Source organism: Jatropha curcas, chromosome 7 (genome assembly GCF_041381405.1).
Source record: "Jatropha curcas cultivar XTBG-Jc1 chromosome 7, XTBG_Jcur_1.0, whole genome shotgun sequence".
NCBI lineage: Eukaryota > Viridiplantae > Streptophyta > Magnoliopsida > Malpighiales > Euphorbiaceae > Jatropha > Jatropha curcas.
The window spans coordinates 24,859,026-24,878,974 of NC_143157.1; the positions used below are offsets into that span (position 1 = coordinate 24,859,026).

Genomic DNA, 19,949 nt, shown 5'->3' on the forward strand with positions numbered 1-19,949 from the left:
TACCATCGTTTGAACCAAAACATCGTTCGTGATTAGTTTGATATATAAACACGTTCATATACTAGGTATAAGTAAGTCTTTCCCTCGTAGTAATTAGTTAGTCAAAAAAAATTAATTTCACTCTACTCTTAGTTACCATAATCACACCTATTTAATTGTCAATCCTCCTATCAATTTGAAAATTTTTCTGCATCCAAAAGGAAAATACGAGTTCCACTAATCTAAACCTTGACTACTGAACTTTATTATTTTTTTTTTTAAAAGAAAAAAAGAACTGCATGAAAAATTGCTTGTATAAAAAGAGAAGCTCTAAGCTTGGCTTCCTTGCAAACAACTTGAACAAATATCACATTTTGTTTCTAGCAATAGCTGGAAACATTAATTGTCTCTTTGCATTCTGTTGGGTTGGCAAAGGAAAATGGATTGCTCTAAAACTTTTTTTCTTCTTATTGGCAGTATCTTGGCTATTGTTTTTCTCACCTCGTCAGAGATCTTAGCTCGTGAACTTATTGAACAAGTTCAAACTAGTGAGTTTTTAATTTTTGTCGCTAAATATGTATTATGTTGACGTTTTAATTAAGTTTTATTTGCTATTTTTTTTCTAAAAATAGTTTGAGTCAAAACCAAAATTTTAAGCTCCACTAGAATTAGACATATTAGGTTAAAATACAGTAGGTGAAAGTGATTAACAATGCTTATTAAATCTTTTCATTGAAGGATGACATATGTGATATCATGCTTTATATAATTTGCTTCGTCTTAAATTTAAGACACTTTTTGATTGCAAAGCATAGAGTAATTACATGTAATATACAACTACCAACCCTAATTACTTTGTTCAATTTGCAGAAGGAAATGAACAGGCAGATTTGAACCATTTTCATGGTCACGAGCACAGATATGAATATGGATATGGGCATAAGCACAAGTACGGACACGAGCACGGTCATGGGCACAAACACGAGCATCAGCATGAATACAAACATGAGCATAAGCACGAGTACAAACATGACCATAAACATAAGCATAGCCACGAGCATGAACATGGACATAAACATGAACACAAACACGGACATGATCACGACCACGGTCATGCGCACAAGCACGAGCATCAGCATGAACATAAACATGAGCACAAAAATGACCATAAACATAAGCATAGACACGAGCATGAACATGGACATAAACATGAACACAGACACGGACATGATCACGAGCACAAGCATGGTCATGAAAATGAATATAAACACGGATACGTGTATGGACATGGACATGAATATGGGAAAGGGCATGGCCATTGACATGTTCCGAAGCAAGCCACAGTGAGCACGCAAGGCATGGTTGCACAAATTAATGGAGAATAAAGTTGGAAATTAGATGACGAATTCCCTTTAGCATATTGCTATTTGTTAGCAAATGAATATGTATTACTTAAAAAGCCATGTATGAAAGATTGTATGTGAATAAATAAAAGTGTCTGTTACTAGGCCCTTAATAAAACTATCATCACTGTCATTATTTCACTCAAATTACTGTTATATAAGATATGGTATTTTCACAAAGTGAAATTTCTTTTTATATTCATATTTTTCTAATTTCCCATTTTGTATTCTTAATATTTGCTTATACAAGTTTATGCACTCTTCCCTTATAAATCTTAGCTCCACTCCCAATCGAAGAGTAAGAAAATGTGGATTTTATTTTCAAAAAACTTAATATTTTTTATGTAAAAGTTAAAAATTATAAAAATATTATTACTGGTATGGAGATAAATATAATAATATCAAAATTCGTAACTTTTAAGGGCACACTAGATTCTCAATTTTATTAAGGATACTAAAACATTTTATCAAAAATACAATTGAAGCAGGATATAATGAATCATTGGGCATACAGAATATATCCAATAGATAGGAATTGTAGAAATATATGCATATATAACATTAAATATAGTTATTCACTCAAATCAAATCAAATATCCTAAAGAAATTTTTTGCAACTTCAAATTTTTTTTATCAGCAAAATTTTTAATTTTATTAATTAAAATTACTAAGAAAAATTTGTTTCTACGTTCATATTTTTCTTACATATATTAACTATATAAGAATTTAGGACATGACACATTTCTTCATAATAAAATTAGTCAGTATAATTTTATAAAAGCCTGCTAACACATAATACTGAATAGAGAACAACAAAGAAATTAACTAAGCAAATCCATTCCATACTCTTCTTTTCTGCTTTAGATTAGTCTCTCGTATCATTTTGAAAATGTGTAAGTAGCCAATTGAAATTCCCAGTACTTAATTGCTATTCCAACAGTGAATTTATTTTATATCTCAACGCAAATAATAATAATAATAATAATAAATCTGCAACATCTAGAATCTTGAAAATTTTCCAAGAAATCAAAAATAGCAAAATGTTAATCATCCACGTTTTAAAAGAATTCTAACTTTCGTTAATTATTTTATCAATCTTTTAATTTGTGATTAAAATGTGAATCCTCCAATTCCAAGTTCCCACCTCCACATGTCAATTACTTCTTTTTTTACTCTATTTGTCAAATGCTAATAATTTTTTTTCAAAAAATATATATCAAAACTAGAAAATAATTTTACAGACCCACCTTATAAAGGAAAAAACTTGCCTAGACTAGGTCTAGGGCCTCACGTATCTGACTACCCAATAAAATTAAGAATTCTTTAAAAATTATTTCGAACTTTGTTTAAATAAATTTTTCCCATTATAAAACTGAATCCTCTAGCTAACTCTTACGGTATATTTAGTACACCTAACGAAACGTAATGTAATAATAATAAAAAATATTTGCAATTCAAGCCATTTAGGCTCCCAATAAGTGAAAAAGAAAAGTTTATAAATAGAGGAGAACTTAACTCCACTAGCCCCATCCAAAACTTGAGCAAAAAATCTCATTTCCTTGTCATTAATTAATATGGCTTGCTCAAAGATTTTCCTTCTTCTTAGCGTTGCATTTGCTGTTCTTCTTCTCATCTCATCTGTCTCTGCTCAGACAGTTCAAACTCGTGAGTTTTCTTTTCTCTTTTTTTTTTCTTTTTTTTTTTGACATTATCTTGTTTGAATTTCTTTATTTTTTTCCTTTCTCTCCGTATTTCAAAAGTGCTGTAGCATCAAATGCCAATATATGATTATTTAATATGTAATACTTAACACTTATTGATAAACTCGTTGTTGCAGAGGGAACTGCGAACGTAGATTTAAGCCAGGCTCATGTGAGTGGATATGGACACGGACACAAACACAAGGGACATGGAGGACATGGACACAGACACGGACACGGACACGGACACGGACATGTTTCTGCTAGCAAGACACAAGTGAAACCTGAAGCTGGAAATTAAAAGAACCCTAAATCATTTAAACTTTAAAAGTGTGGGAATGGCGCTTATGAATGTAATAAGGGTGTTTAGATAGGCATCTTCACTGCACCTTACATGTCTATGGAAATACTAATTGAAAGAATATATAATAAAACAACTTGCCTATCCAAATATTTTACCTGGATAGTTATAATCAAACCTAATTTTTGAAATACGATGGTTAGGGTTTTAAACTCATGATTTTTTATACTTAATCAGACAAGTAGTTCTAAGCTTTTGAACTCCCATCGAATGGCTTCAAGTGTTATTTTGATAAGCATAGCTTCTGGTAGTATCTCAAACTTCAAGTAATTCAAAATTATAATTGAAACAAAAAAAATTAAAATTTTTAAAATCGTATATAACTCTCAAATTATAAAAGAAATCTTTAAATCAACTTAATCCACTACCATGATATATGGATTAGCTTATAATCGTTTGTCATATCGATAAGCCAGTAGTAATAATATATAATGTGGTAGATATAAATTACTATTCACTCTGTCTCATTTTGTTTTCTTGTTATTACTTTTGCATGGTTTCTAAATTTATATATATAAACAATTATTTTTTCCATGATAATTTTTATGGTTGCTCATTAAATGAATGGCTTTTATTAATATTTTAATGAATTAAGGGTAAAAAATGGCAAAATAACTTTTGTTGACTAAATTCTTAATATGCGTATTTTGTCATACCATGTACGCAAAATAGGACGGAGGAAGTATATACATTTAGTATTTGATAATTATCATAATTTTTTTATTTTCATAATTTAGTTGGCTTTGATGATTGAATTGAATAATGTTTGAGTGTCTTCTATTAAGAGGTTAAGCAAGCAAAATGGAATAGATTTATATTTGATGAAATCAAGGTTACAAAATTTAAGATTTTTACCTTCTGAACTCATCTATGAGCGTTGGACCATTGAGCTGTAGTAGTTTAATAAATAAAATTATTTTTATTATCAATAGTGAAAAATATAAAAATGTTATATAATTGAACTTCTCTATAGCGTAATAATTTAAAATTTTGAATTTTTTTTTTTTTTGAAAATAACATTATGTAAATTTTAATTTTTTTAGAAAATAAAACTACATTTTTCCTTTTTATAAATTTAACTCTTAACCCTAGAGACAATCATAAAACAATTAAGACCCTAAATCAAATTGCACAGAAAAATTACTTTCAATAAGCAAATATCATAACTTAAAACTATTAATCTTTCACAGCCGTAATTAGCTAAAAGTATTAATTTATTACTTTAATTTATTTAATCGTGTTCAAATAAACATTTTAGCAACTAGAACATTTCCCCAATTTGATGATTTGTTGTTCAAAAAATGTAAAGTGCACAAATAAATTACGGAAGATAATTAAGGCATTAATTACAATTACATGAATAAAAAACAAAAGTTACAAGGGGAAATTTGTCCACTTATACTTAATTGAAACATGGTAATTATTATCAAAAAAAGAAAAAACCAATTCATGGTAATTAGTTAGTCAAGAAAAATTCTTTGATCTTAATTACCACAATCACACCCATTTAATTATTATTAGTCATCCTATCAATTTGAAAATTTTTTTCTGCATACAAAGAAAATACGAGTTCCACTAATCCAAACCTTGACTATTGAACTTTAATATTATTTTTCTTTTTTTAAAAAAAAAAATCAAAAAAGAACTGCCTGCAAAAATAGCTTGTATAAATTGAGAAGCTCCAAGCTTCTCTTCCTTGCGAAAAACTCAAATAAATATCATCTTTTGTTTGTAGCTATAACTGGAAATATTAATATTCTCTTTATACTCTGTGGGTTGCCCAAAGGAAAATGGACTCATCAAAAACTTTTATTCTTCTTATTGGCATTCTCTTGGCTATTGTTCTTCTTACATCATCAGAGGTCTTAGCTCGTGAGCTTATTGAACGAGTTCAAGCTTGTAAGTTTTAACTTCCTCTTATATATTATCTTAGTTAGAATTAGGTTTTTATTTGCTATTTAAAAAAAAAAAAATTTAAGATAGATTCAAGTTTTAAGCTTCACTGAAATTAGACATATTAGGTTAAATATATAGCTAAGTAAAATTACTGAATCGTTACATTGAAGGTATATATGTGATATGATCATGCTGTAAATAGTTTGATTCATGTTAAATTTATAGCATTTTTTGCTTGCAAAGCATAAAGTATTTACATGTAATATATATGACTACTAACCCTAATTAATTTGTTCAATTTGTAGAAGGAAATAAACAAGTAGACTTGAACCATTTTCATGGTCACGAGCAAGGATATGGGCGCAAGCACGAGCACAAGCATGGGCACGGGCACGAGCACGAGCATCACCATGAACACAAGCATGAACATAAACATGAGCATAAGCACAAGCACAAACATGAGCACAACCATAATCATGAACATGAACATAAACACGAAGACAAACATGGCGACGATCACGAGCACAAGCATGGACATGAGAACGAGCATAAATACAGATACGGGTACGGACACGGACATGAATACAAAACATAGTTATGATCACGAGCACAAATATGGGCATGAGAATGAGCATAAACATGGATACGGATATGGACATAGCCACAAACATGTTGCGAAGCAAGTCACAGTGAGCACCCAAGACTTGGTTGCACAAAAGGAGACTAATGTTGGAAAGTAGATGACGAATTTCCTTTAGCATATTGCTACTCGTTAGCATATGAAATTGTATTACTTAAAAAGCCATATATGAACGTTTGCAAGTGAATAAGAGTGTCTGTTGCTGGACCCTTAATAAAACTATCGTCATTGCCATTATTTTCAATTTTTGGAATACTTAAGTATATTATTACATTGAATAATTATTTACTGAAATAAAATGTCCTGAACAAAATTTTTCACTCAAACTACTTTTATATAAGATATCATATTTTTGTGAAGTGAAATTTCATTTTTTTTTTCTCATATATTATTATTATTATATCGACCAACTGCATATATCATGTATAAACAAAGAAGAAAAAAAAAATACTACTCCAAAAATAACTGTAAATTAGAAGATTTTTATTTTTTCAAAACGAAATTTTATGTTTATTTATAATGACATTGATCAAATATTATTTCTATTTATATGTTGTTTCAGTGTTCAACTACAATCTAAAACTTTCATATAAACATCTCTTAAAAAAAAAAAAAAACATGCTGATAACATTTGACATAGATTTAACTTTGTCTTTAGAACCGATTTTGTTTTAATTTTTAATTGAAACCATTGATTTTGATTCTCAGATCAAAAAAGGAAGACCAGTTTGGATATGGTCGATTTTATTTCTTATTAGTTTTACTATGACTTTATTACAATTCTATCTATGCGGTTATTTTTTTTTTAAAATAAAAATTTAATGGGAATTGAAGAAAATATATAATTGAATTATATAATTTTATTCATTTAATTACAATATGTAAAGTATTACAAAATTTAATATGAGAGTTTATTCATTAGCAAGGGCCTCATATAGATGTGATTAGAATAATGTAGCTTCGTCCTTAATTGAATAGTTGAAAAATATAAAAATTTATTTTCAAAAATTATATTAACTACACATTAAAATAATATTTTATATACAAAAATCAAAGATTTTATAAAAAATGTCATCGGCTTATTCTATCATAATTACTTCTATTCTATCATAATTTTATGAGGTAAAATTTTGTTTTCTAGATTCATATTTTTCTTATATATTAAGTATATAGGAATTAGAAATATTACACATTTCTTCACAAAATTATAATAAGTTTATAAAAGCATGCTAATATATATAACATATAAACATGAATAATAAAACTAAAATGGGATTGCAAGGCCAGCCAACTACTTAATAGTCAGTATAAATAAAATCAAAACAAAGAAATTAACTAAGCAAATTCCATTACGCACGTACTTTTCTTTTCTGCTTTAGATAATTAGTCTCATTTCTTTGAAAATGTGCAAGTAGCCAAACACCACATAATCTGCAACTTATTCTAGAATCTTGAGAATTTTCAAGAAACCAAAAATTGTAAAATGCGAATCATCCACTTCCCACTTCCCACCTCCACATCTCATTTTACTTCTTTAGTCCAAATCTTGACTTTTTCGACTCCATTAGTCAAATGCAATCACAATTTTTTTTTTTTTTTAAAAAAAAAAAAAAAAATCAGAACTAGAAAAATTTTACAGACCCAATTCATAAAAAAAAAAAAAAAAAAAAAAAATGAAGAAGACTGCTTGTTGTCCTGCGAAAAGTTTATAAATAGAGGAGATTTTAGCTCCACTAGCCACATTCAATACTTGAGCAAAAATCTATTTTCCTTGTCCTTAATTAATATGGCTTGCTCAAAGATTTTCCTTCTTCTTAGCGTTGCATTTGCCATTGTTCTTCTCATCTCATCTGAGGTCTCTGCTCAGACAGATCAAACTCGTGAGTTTTTGTTTCTGATATTATCTTAGCTTGCATTTTTTTTTTTTCTCTCTTTATTTGGGAAGTACTTTAACATCAAATGCAAACATACGATTAATTAGTATGCAGTACTTAACATTTCTTGATCAACTTTTTGTTGCAGAGGAAACTGCAAATGTAGATTTAAGCCAAGCCCATGTAAGCGGATACGGACATGGACACAAACACAAGGGACATGGAGGACACGGGCATGGACACAAATATGGGAAACATGGAGGATACGGACACGGACACGGACACAGACATGGACATGGACACGGACACGGACATGGACATGGACACGGACATGGACATTAGAAGAAAACTAAACCATTTGAACTTTAAATGGAGCTTATGAATAAAAGTTTATATGTCAATAAGGGTGTTTAGATAGGTATCTTCATTGCACCCTACATGTCTGTATCCATTATCCAAATACTAAGAATAAAATAAACAATACTACACATTTGAGCTTTCAGCAAATGGTTTACAGTATTAATTTGATAAACATATAACTTTTTGGGATATTGTTTCTAACTTCAACTAATTCAAAATTACAATTGAAACAAAAAACATTTAGAATTTCTAAAATATAAATATATATGAATTAGTTTACAGTTGCTTGTCATATTGATAAAATAGTTGTAATAATATATATATTGATAGAAATATGTAAAATATATTTTCCAAACAACTTTTGTTAGAAACATATTTTCTTCTTTTAGTAGTTTAGTTCATTGATGATTCTTATGTAACGTTTCGATGATTTAGTTGAATATAACGTTCTGTTGTCTTTTGTTAAAGGTCATCAAATCAAGTCTTTGTGTATGGAGTCTTGTTAAATATTCGGGAGGGAGCAGTTTGCCCCCTTTTTGGGTTTGTCGAGCGCGAATCCAGATTAATCAGGTCAGTGGACTTCGGATATCGGATGATTAAAATAAAAAAAAAAAGGTCATCAAATCAAGTAGTTTATTTGCTAAAAACGTAACTGATTTTATATTTAATGAGACTGAATGGAATTCGTGTCCTCTATATATATATATACTCATGATTTAATTAATTAATAAAACTATAATTTTCATTCAAAAAAATACATAAAAATTTTTTCCCCTTAAATATAATTTAAGATTTTTATCTTCTAAATTAATATATAGGAGTTGGACCAGTTTCAAAATTTAAAATTATTTATATTACTCGCTCATAGTGAAAATACAAAAAAATTTATATAATTGAACTTCTTTATAGCATAAAATTAGAAGGTAACAAAAAATACAATTTTTTGAAGGATTAATCACTAAAAAATTATCAACTTTTGAATTTTTTTCAAATTTGGCCAATGCTTTTAATTTTATCAATCAATACCCTCCTATTTATTTTTTATTTTCAATTTTGGCCGCCTTCTAGAATTCGATTAGATATGGCCGAATGATGCAGCTATAGGAGCAAAAAAATCTACCTGAACAAACTTTGGAGTTGCTGAAGTTACGAGTTGCTGTCAAAGATCCATAAAAAATCTGATAATTGTAAAACCATATTAGATTCTTTCAAGCTTGTGGTGGGACACGAAAGAGATTATCTCAACAACATATTCTTTCAACTTAAAGATTCTAAAAATAAGAATAAATCGCAAAAGAACAGCCACATGGATGTCAACTACTGTCCTGTGCAGCTAACTAATGATCAAATAAACAACAAATTAATATATTCTGAACAGAGGAGGTAATTGACAAGGAAAAAAAGTATGAGGTAATAATTGATAAAATTAAAAGTATTGGTCGAATTTGCTAAAACCATCTTTTGCAAAGCTTTTAAATAAAAAAAAAAAAAAAAACTAAAATAAATACATTGTGAATTTAAAACGCTAAAAGTCAAAGTGTAATTAGCTATAAGTATTGATTTGTATCGTGTTTAAATAAACATTTTGGAACTATTATATTTCCTCTTTTTGATGATTTGTTGTTCAAAAAAGTATTAAGTGCACAAATAAAATACGGAAGATAATTAAGAAATTAATTACAAAAGATATATAGAAGGAAAATTCGTCCACTTATACTTAATTGAAACATGAGTTAGTTAATTAGATTCTTAAGGCACCGTCTTTCCCTTATTGGATTGTAGAAGAAAATTAATGAATATGAAAATAACAGAATATATATTTTACAATACTTCTAATTTCTAGATGAGATCTAATCCTGGAATTTGGTTCAAAGACTGCAAATCAGCAACTGTGAAAACATTAAATTGAATCCAAGATTATAAGGTAACGGGTGCAGTGGTTAGTGAAATCCGATCATCATATGAGACGTTAAACTCTTTTTCATATTTGTTGAATATAAGATATTTTAGAGAGAAGTGCACACTGCACACTATAACGAGGGAACATAGCTTTGAAAGAAATGATTTAAGTGGAGTGAAAAGTTGGTCAATTTATTTACAAATGAAATGATTTCATATAAAATTTATTGCAAAAAACTGTGAACTACAAATCCAATTCCAGATTCCCCCTCAAAACTATTAAACCTTGTACATAAGTATTCAACAAGATGCTGCTACACCATCACTCCTCACCAACCTTTAACTTCCAGCCCTGTATCTCCAGGCAGCAGGAGAAGTTCACGAAAAACCCAGACTCAAGATGAACAAAATGAAAATTAACATAAGTTACTTTGTGTCTGACTCATTTAAATATGTTTTTGACATTTATATTGTTAGAATGAGATGTCTCCAAGCCTCTAAGCAAACAAATTCTAGCCGCAATCACTGAGACATAGTCTAAAAAAAGAGAAACAGTATAAAGAATGGGGCAAATTGCTCCATGATTAGATTAGATTGAACATACAACATTAATTTTCCGCTTGAACAGAAGAAAAAAATGTTAAATGAACTGTAATGGGGGAGAGAAAAGAAGAGGAATTGTACTATTTCTTAATTTCTTTCTTTCTTTTAAAGATTTTGATTTTGCAGGTGGGGGCAAATGTTTACTCAATTACTCTTTCGACAAGCCGCAATCAGAATCTGAATTGAGGATCCACGTCCATTGCCCAAGTGAACTTTGCCAGGAGAGATTTGTTGAATATCTGCAAAAACATCAACATGCACTTGCATTATACACACAGTTAGAACGCACATGCAAGGAAAGCAAAATTCTTGGCCAAGTCCAACATGCAATCGAAGCATAATTGTTGGTTAAGTAATGTCACCCATAAAAAGGTTGCATAAATAATTTGTTCACACCTTTTCTATGGGAACTTCATGTCGCTTGCACCATGCTACTGTAATCCTAGGATCAAGGTAATTGATCTTGGATGTGCCTAATGCCACAGTTTTCAAATCCTCTTTGGTCTTCATAGCCAGTTCCATTTTCTCAATCTTTTGATTAGTTGAAGCTATCTTTTTCTCAATGCTGTAGCAATCAATGCACTACGGTGAAACAGCAAATATACAGATAACATGTGTATATAAAAGCACTAGAACAAAAGGCCAAGTTATATTACGCGTCAGGGCTCAGATTCCGCTTTTGCTTTCCATCTGGACCCTTTAATGGGGGCTTCCCCTTCTTGGCCCTGTCCAAATCAGTTTTCAGCTCTTTTATAGTGCTCTGCAAGCAAAGAAAAAGAAGAAAAGTCAACTCAAAGCATGAACTTCGGGAATGCCAAAAGCTTGACAACGTGCAAGAAATTTTCATTACCTTGAGTTCCTCGATTTTCTCAGTTAACTTAGACATTTGTGCATCATGAGATTTTGAGATAGTACGTTGATGATTACAAATGATTGCCACCTGCAGCGAGGGAAGCAAAAATTACATATGCACGGGTAAGTTCAAGAAGAACCACCACCAATCAAGAATGTTTCTTGCCAAGCCAGCTTTACCTCCTTGTTTGCTCGGTTATAAATGATAACTTTTTCTGCAAGGTCACCACCATCTTCAGTTTCCTCGTATAACTGTCATAACAAAAATATATTCAGATGGACAATAACCAACAAAAGCACTCCACAAAGATGACAGAAAGAAATTCATAAAGCAGGAAATCCATATTATTAAGTAAAAATTCTTTTTATCAGGGTTGTCAAAGCCAGGAGTATTGAGGTCATATACCTATCTCAAGCAAATCTCATTTTGTCATGCCAAACAATGCAAGGCCAGAAACTAAAAATCTTAAAATGCTAACTACTTCTGTAGATGATATGACCACCATATAGACTTGGTAAAGAATCTGGTCCATTTTATCAAGAGTCATAACTAATGGCATGCCCAAAGAAACAATTTAGCTGGAATAAGCTCTCTCAAATACTTTTCCAAGGTTCATTAAATTTAATATACATTATGAAACATGATAGCAGGCCCCATTTTGTGATTCACCTTTCCATCCAATGTGATTGATGCATTATATGTACGAAAAACTTTTGCTGTAAGGCCAGGCATGAGTTCCTTCAGGTGAGCATTCAATTTAGTTGTATCCAGCTTATCAAAAAGATCGTCAGTTTGCTTCTTTCCTGGAACAAAATGAAAACATGTTATCTATGGGTCCAAAGCATTGAATATACAATAACTAACATGAATAGGCCATATGCTCACCTTTTTGAAATGTTCCGATTGCATCATACACCTCAGGCTTAACCTCAACTGTGTTTTCATATCGAATTGAATCTTTACCAAGGAAGTCAAACTAAATGATAAACAAAAGCACAGGTGTTAAGACTGATGATAGGACGGAAAGGTTTTACACAGTAACACAAGTGTCAAATTTCCAAGCATTAATAGCCACTGCAAAGTGACCAAATCAACAACAATAATACATTTTAAGTTTAATTGAATAAATATATGCCATAATTGCCTTAAAGAACCTTTAGAAAATGAAAATAGGCCCGCCCACTTACACAGTTAATCAACTAAAAAGCAAGTACTTCCAGGGACATAAAACCATAATACCTTCAAGTTGTAACTTCCAGGAATACACTCTACGTTTGCTACTTTTAATGTGCAACAACCAACAGTATCTGCTTCATCATCGTCCTGCATAAGGCCCACCATGGCGTAAGCAAAATATGATAACATATTGACTAAAAGAGATTAGGAGCTGTAAATCTAATTGCTAATGAAAATATTTTATACAGCACAAAAGGTTAACCAAGGGAAACATCCTTTATGAAAACTTGTAGAACACCAATACATTAAGTAAAAGTTACCACCAACAGGTTTTGATTATCTTAAGAGATGCAAATTTCTAGATCAGTTGCCTCGAAATTGATAGCAACTCCCTTTTTTTTTTTCAGCCTCACTCATAAGTTCCTTATCCAACAATAATTATAAATTTATTTAAAAAAGAAGCCTGTAGAAATATCATGCTTTATGTCATCTGTGGAAATATCATGATAAAAAATGAACAAAAAACTGATAGCCGCGGACACAGATATATAATTTATCAAAATGTAAGTCAGTAACATGGTTGGGGAGAAATGACACTTTATAAACTTAGGATCTATTTCTTTCACAACTACTACAACTATCAAAGTAGTTGGGGTCAGCTGTGTGAATCTTTTGCCAATTTATCTGCTCTATTCCATAATAGCAAGAAACAAGCAACGCATAAAAATATATATAAATAAAAATAAATAGATAAATAGGTAAGAAAAAAAAAAAAAAAAGAATCGACAGACAATAGTAAAGGAGCTTTAATCCTAGATTAATGGGGATCTGCTGTGTGAATCTTTTGTCTCCATTCTATTTTGTCCATGGCTAGATCACATCAATCCCAAGAGATCCTAGATCTTTCACTGCCACTTCCCTCCATGTAGTTCTAGGTCTACCTCTTCCCTCTTTAGCACCATCATATTTATCATATTTATCATGTCCAAAACACTGAGTACTTACTTCAGAATTAAAAATGTGGAAAATATATTGTCTGGTTGCAATAGTAAAAACAAATAAGTTATTTTATAATGCTTGGATTAGCAAGTGGCAGCTGTCACTTCAAATGTCATCAGCTATGGGAAAAAAAATGTGGCCTTAAAGCATTTTGGTCCGCTTTTTGCAGGAACATGTTGACACCTAAAGCGCCTATTACAACATCGAACGTTAGATGCATCAAGTTTATAATCTGTATAAAAACAGTAGAGGTAAATTACTAAAGCTTCCTAACATTTGAAAGATAACATGGTTACGTCCACAGTAATATCAGATTTTAAAATGAAAGGTAAAAGAATGATGACAAGGCAAGAACCATTCTCTCGATGCAGTAAATACCACATATAAAGAAAATATCCCTATTTAACAGCCAAGGATTAAAGCACTTCACTTAACATACAGAAATGAACAGCACAGGAAGAGAGAGCAACAAGTAAAAGAAACTAAAAAAAGAAATAAATAAACATATATCAGGCCAGATCATACCTTCTCATTACCGGCCCTAAGAGCTAACTTATCAATTAGATAGGTAGCAACTGCTATTTGCTTCTTCGTAACATCTTTACTCTTAAAATCCTTTTGGTAGGCTGCTCTTATGTTGTCTATGAAGTTCTGCACTCAAAACACGGCCAATTCTTTAAGGACAATTTACTGATTTAGATACGAAAGTGACAAGTGCTAGAAGCTTGTAGCTCACTACCTTCAGCATTCTTGCTTTTTCATATTTCTCCCTGTCACTTTGGCCCTTCAAGGAACTGCTGGCTGCCAAGAAAACATATTTGAATTCCTTTGGATTGATTGGATCATTCCAGAAAGCCAACCAAGTGACAGTATTATCGTGCTTTATTTCTTTCCAGCTGCAAGATAAAAATTTCAGAAGTTCAGTTCAAATAAGAAATCAAAACTCTTAAATGTATGTTAAAAGTAGTGCTTCCTTCCCATATTTGGAAGGGATCAAGTGAAACAAACCTTTCACCAGGAATAGGACATTCAGGAATTGGGGCATCCTTTCCAATATTTATGGTAATATCACTTGGCCGAATGCGATTTTTCAGCTTTCCCATCTGATAAGTATCAATCATTAAAAGCAACTCAGGATAACTACAAACAGTTACAGCCGCTACATATCAAAATGAAACATGCTACAGATCTTTTAAATAAAATATTTTTGGAGAAAAGGATGTCACTAGAACCTTTGGATGCTCTCCCCGGCCTCTAAACAGTCCAGGTGGTTCAACTCTGAAATTTCCGACCTGTGATTGAGATAATATTTTCAAATTATATGGAAACCATTTAAGTAGTAGAAATGCAGCCAGAAAAAAAGATGTGCATCATAAATACCACCATTAGCTAGAATTATCTTACCAAGGCATGCAAACACACAGAAAGACATACATGCATATAGCTGACCAAACAAAAGTTTCTTCACGAGAAAAAAATAAAGTAAAAGCAGAAGATCACCTTCTCTTTTACACCATCAACAACAGCCCACATGTACTTTTCCTCCTGCTTCAATTTATCTTCTTTCAAGGCCTTCTTCTCCTACATGAACATCAACTTTTGATATTACTGATTGTCAAATAGATATATTTTATCTAAAAGATGCACTAAAAGAACAAGAAAGAAATAGAGATATTGGTTTCAATTCAACACAGAATGTTATTTGTGTGCTGACATACTTCTGTACTCATCTGTTTCTTTTTCTCCTTCTCCTGCTGATGCCACTGGTATATAGGGGTGAAATCACAGTCCTCCAACTTCTGTATTATATGGTTCTTCCCCAATAATTTTCGCCAATCATTCCAGAAGTTTTCGAGAAATTTTGGCTTTTGCATGTAGTCTGTATCTTTCATCACTGCAAACATTGTCGCAACCTGCAGATTGATGAAATCAAAGAAAGACAAATAGTTCTCATCAAATATGAAGGAAAGACCTGACAGCTTACAGTGGCTGCCACAGAGATAAAGGAATGAAGATATTCAGACATGCAAATATCATTCTCCAATACAGAGAGGGAGAGAGAGAGAGAGAGAGAGAGAGAGAGAGAGAGAGAGAGAGAGAGAGAGAGACCTCCTCTTGTTCAGGAGTTAAATCAACTGGTTGCCCCTTGTAGCGAATCTTAATGCCATGAGGCTTGTATGGAGGCGGGAAAATAACACCATTATGAACCAATGTAGTCCATTTTTTCTGTCCATCAGTGGAGTTAGGTTGCACTTTTGTCGACTTAGAATATTTTGTATTTTTCATTTGTTTCTTGTTCTTCTTATTCGTCTTCTTGAATGAAGAAGAAACAACTTTAGTTGTTTTTTGCTTAGCAGATAATAATTTACTATCTAAGGAGCCTGACTTCTTTAATCTCAGAGAAATTGGAACATTGTCATTGCCATCCTCTTCTGCTTTGACAGTTACTTGCTTAATTTTCATTGCTGTGGAAGCATCAGAAATCTTAGGCTTTTTAGCAGAAGACTGATCTGATGAATTAGCCTTATCCATAGGCCTCTTAGATGGCACCATGGACATTTTCTGTTGCTTGTCCTTTGTAATTGAACCATTTTGTTGAATTTTTGAAGCCAAAGGTTTCTTTTCACTAAAATTATTAGGCTTACTACCCGAAGTTCCTGCATTTGACTTTGCTGGAAACCTTGAGGACAAAGGGATATTGTCATCATCATCATCTGAATCTTCATTTTTGACTTCTTTGACATTGTTGGAGTTCCCCTTGAGTTTAGAACTCAATGGTAAATCATCCTCAGAATCCTCACTATTTGGTTCAGTTTTATGCTTAACAGTGCTGACCTCCTGCTTAACAACATTAGCTACATTTTGTTTTGATGTCTGTTTCAACTGTTCACCCGAAAAACTTGATGCTTTTAAATTTGCAACAGGTGACTTCACTTGAGATGGCTTGGCAGTAGAAGTAGATGCTTTAGGGCTTCCTATTGGAGATTTCACTGGCGATGCCTTGGAAGATGGAACAGTGTTCTTACCTTTTTGGAAATTTGAACTTTGACCATTAGAGCTCTGTGATGACAACAAAGGCTTCTTGACTTCTTGCTTCAACTGATTCTGCTTAGAAGTTGAGTTACTTCCCCTTCTAAAAACTAGGGGTGTATCATCATCATCATCATCAAAATCAAAAGCAGTTGTTTTTGCAGATGCCGGAGCAGCCATTATCATCCAATTAAGCTCTGTGTTGGCATGTAGGAATATCTGATAAAATTATGAGTCATTCAAGTAATGTAAAATAATATCCAAGTCAAAAGAAACCAATTACAAAATTAGAAGTACAAATTATAAGACCAAAAAACAAAGTCAATTTAGATCAATACATTAAGCAGGCATGTTGATGGAAACGAATTCAACCAGAAATAAGCCGAGAAACTAAAACCTTTGGTTAACAAAAAGAGAATTTGCTAATTAGCATGCAAATTCAAAATTAAACTAAATCCAAAAGGAAAGCAATCCAGCCCAGCCATCTACAAACAAATAGATAAATAAAGTAACTTCCAGATTGAACCAATTCAGCTTCCCAACACCCTATTACAGATGCACCAAGAGAGAAGTCCAGATTAGGGCTATAATTTTGAGCCAGTTCGATGAAAAGGGTCTGGTTCAGGTTAGGTAGCTCTAAAGCTAACACAAAACAATTCCATGCATTGCTAATTGAGCACAAGGAAATCAGTGAGCTGAGAACGAGTCAAAATCGAAGAAAAATTTTGAGCTCGGTCCAAAGGTGGAAATTTAGATAATGGGAAACACGTAGAGCAACGAAATTAGGATTACAGTGACGAGCAAATAAGCAATTAAGAGTTGGAATAAGCTTAATCAAAAATGACTTTTTCTGTAAATATTTAGAAAGTACCTCTTGTTGCCGGAGATTATCGGCGGTGATGAAGCAGATCGAGCCTTGTCTATATGGCTGTTCTTGTTTATCTGTGTATGTTTTACAAGGTGTTAAGGAACCGATATACCGATGAAGATTGAGTCTTTTGATTTTGTATTTGTGCCCTTGCCTTGCCAAATTGTTTTTGGGCCAAGATCATGGGCCTGATATTCTTCTTACTTTTGGGCCTTGTATAAACTTTTTGATAATATTATTGTTAGTTTTTCAAAAAAATTAATTAAAAACAAACATGGTGAAAATGATAAGCTTGAATTCTAGTATTTAATATATTTTATGGCCAACGATTTTATTTATTTTTTCTTTCTCCAATGTGTAGTCTGGTTAATTTTTTCACACTATATATAAATATGGAGAATAAAAAGTTTCAAGTTTCAATTATCCAAAACGTAGGACTATTCTTTTATTGTATAGTCCAAAATATTATTTCGGCTCGTTTAGCTTACAATGAATAAAAATAATAATAATATCATCTTAGCCCCTATTATAATATTTGAATTTATTTTAATGAGTTACACAGTAAAGGTTGACCTCACTAAATTCGAAATTTCTCACTTTATTTGGTTAAAATTTCAGTAGGTACATGGATTTCAATTGTATTTATGAATAAATTTATCTAATTTTTAAATTCATTCATTCATTAAAATGAGTGATTTAGAATCTTATAATGGAATTTTAAATACTCAAAATGAAAGATCTTAATCCATGAAAGGTTTTGAAAATAATCTCATTATCTCATGACAGCAAACTCCAAATGAATTTTAAAATTTAAAATTTAAATTCAAATCCTCCACCATTTAATTTTCTTATTCCATAGATTCCTCAAATCCTCATTCAAAAAATTTAAATCAAAAGCCTCTATTGAAAAATTGTAGGTTTTAAGTTCTAATTATTATATAATACTTAATAATTCTGCTTTGAAATTATCCTCAAGGTAACTCTTTCTTCAAAAAAAAAAAAAAAAAAAAAAAATCAAAAAGAAAACTCACAACAACTCCATAACCGCAAAGATGACTTCTTATTTAAAAAAAAAAAAAAATAGTGGGTGCAAAAATTAACCATTATTAGAAAGAAAATAGCAAGAAAAAGAAAAAAAAAAAAAAAGATTTTTGATAAGTACATAATCAAGAATGCAATAAAGAAGTAACTGAAAAAGGTGTCTCCATTTCATAAATTACTTGAATTCAACATAGATTTTCTGATATCCAAATCCTGTGCATTGATTGTATTGATTAATTACTTTTTTTTTTTTTTTTTTTTTTGGGAAAGCAAAGATTAATTACATGATAAATGCGTTAGTTACTACAAGTAGAGGTTAAAGTTTATTGTCATTTGGGCTGGGCCTTGTTATTTTTAGCCTAACGCCAAAGCACAACGAAATTTGAGATTGGGCTTTTCTATTATTGGCTGGCCTATTAAACTTAGGAACTCCTGAAATAATCATAAGCCTCTAAATCATGAGGAAGGAGTAATTATTATATAGGCTAAATAATATTTTTCATCCTAAATTTTCGAATTATTTCAACTTCACTCGAAATGATTTTTATTTCTTAGACATCCCAAATTTTATATTTTATTTTAATTGTACTTTATTTATTTTGAACTGAAATGAACAAAAAAAAAAAAACATTAATTATATGACCTACCTTTGTTGTTAATTTAACCCACCATAGCAAAAACAATCAAAATTATTTTTGGTTAAACCCTAAAAATGAAATTGATAATCTCTCTCTCCTCTTTCATTCAATCGAAAGCCCCCTTTCTCTATTTTTTGTAGAGCCTCTTCGGAAATAGTTTTTCACATAACTAAAGTCAAAATACTATTTCTATTATTTATATTATTTAGTGATATAGTATTTATATTAGTATTTAGAATTTGAGTGAACGTGTTATAAAAAGTTACTTCTTTTAATGTTAATTGTCATACATGATTATGTATTAATTATAATAGTGGTGTTTTACCTTTTTAGTTTTTCTATTTTAGCGTATGACTTAGTAATTTTAGTACAATTAAATGGATTTAATTGAAATTTCACATTGGAAAATCAAAATGAATTGTTTTACTCAATTGCTTTATTTTTACTTTATTTATTTTTCAAGATTTTACCTTTCTTTTTTATTTGTTTTATGTTGTTTTGGAGTTGAAAGACAAGACAATAAAAAAAATTTTAAAAAAGAGAGCTAAATTGAATAAATATTTATATTTAATATCATTTCTCGAGTAAAATAGTTCATTTTAATTATCCGGCGATGACTAAATTCACTT

The 19,949-nt window shown here is 30.9% G+C and overlaps 2 protein-coding genes across 3 annotated transcripts; one reads left to right on the top strand and one right to left on the bottom strand.

Moving 5' to 3' along the window:
• Positions 1–418: 418 nt before the first annotated feature.
• On the top strand, positions 419–3,503 carry LOC105633034 (uncharacterized). Its single transcript, XM_012215545.4, has 4 exons — positions 419–527; positions 850–1,293; positions 2,925–3,047; positions 3,220–3,503. The coding sequence occupies exons 1-4, from the start codon at positions 419–421 to the stop codon at positions 3,381–3,383; spliced, it is 840 nt and encodes a 279-aa protein (XP_012070935.3). The 3' UTR covers positions 3,384–3,503.
• Positions 3,504–10,513: 7,010 nt separating this feature from the next.
• TOP1ALPHA (DNA topoisomerase I alpha) lies at positions 10,514–17,771 on the bottom strand. Of its 2 annotated transcripts, none has more exons than XM_037638545.2 (16): positions 17,645–17,771; positions 15,853–16,992; positions 15,462–15,656; positions 15,244–15,324; positions 14,976–15,035; positions 14,752–14,846; positions 14,483–14,639; positions 14,269–14,394; positions 12,808–12,891; positions 12,454–12,544; positions 12,238–12,371; positions 11,748–11,819; positions 11,566–11,655; positions 11,372–11,475; positions 11,112–11,280; positions 10,514–10,954 (listed from the first exon to the last, which is right to left on the bottom strand). In XM_037638545.2, the coding sequence occupies exons 2-16, from the start codon at positions 16,957–16,959 to the stop codon at positions 10,886–10,888; spliced, it is 2,634 nt and encodes an 877-aa protein (XP_037494473.1). In that variant the 5' UTR covers positions 16,960–16,992; positions 17,645–17,771; the 3' UTR covers positions 10,514–10,885. The 2 variants fall into 2 exon arrangements, with proteins under 2 accessions (XP_037494473.1, XP_037494474.1); XM_037638546.2 differs by having other exon boundaries at positions 15,853–16,970; positions 17,645–17,768.
• Between the last annotated feature and the right edge of the window lie 2,178 nt (positions 17,772–19,949).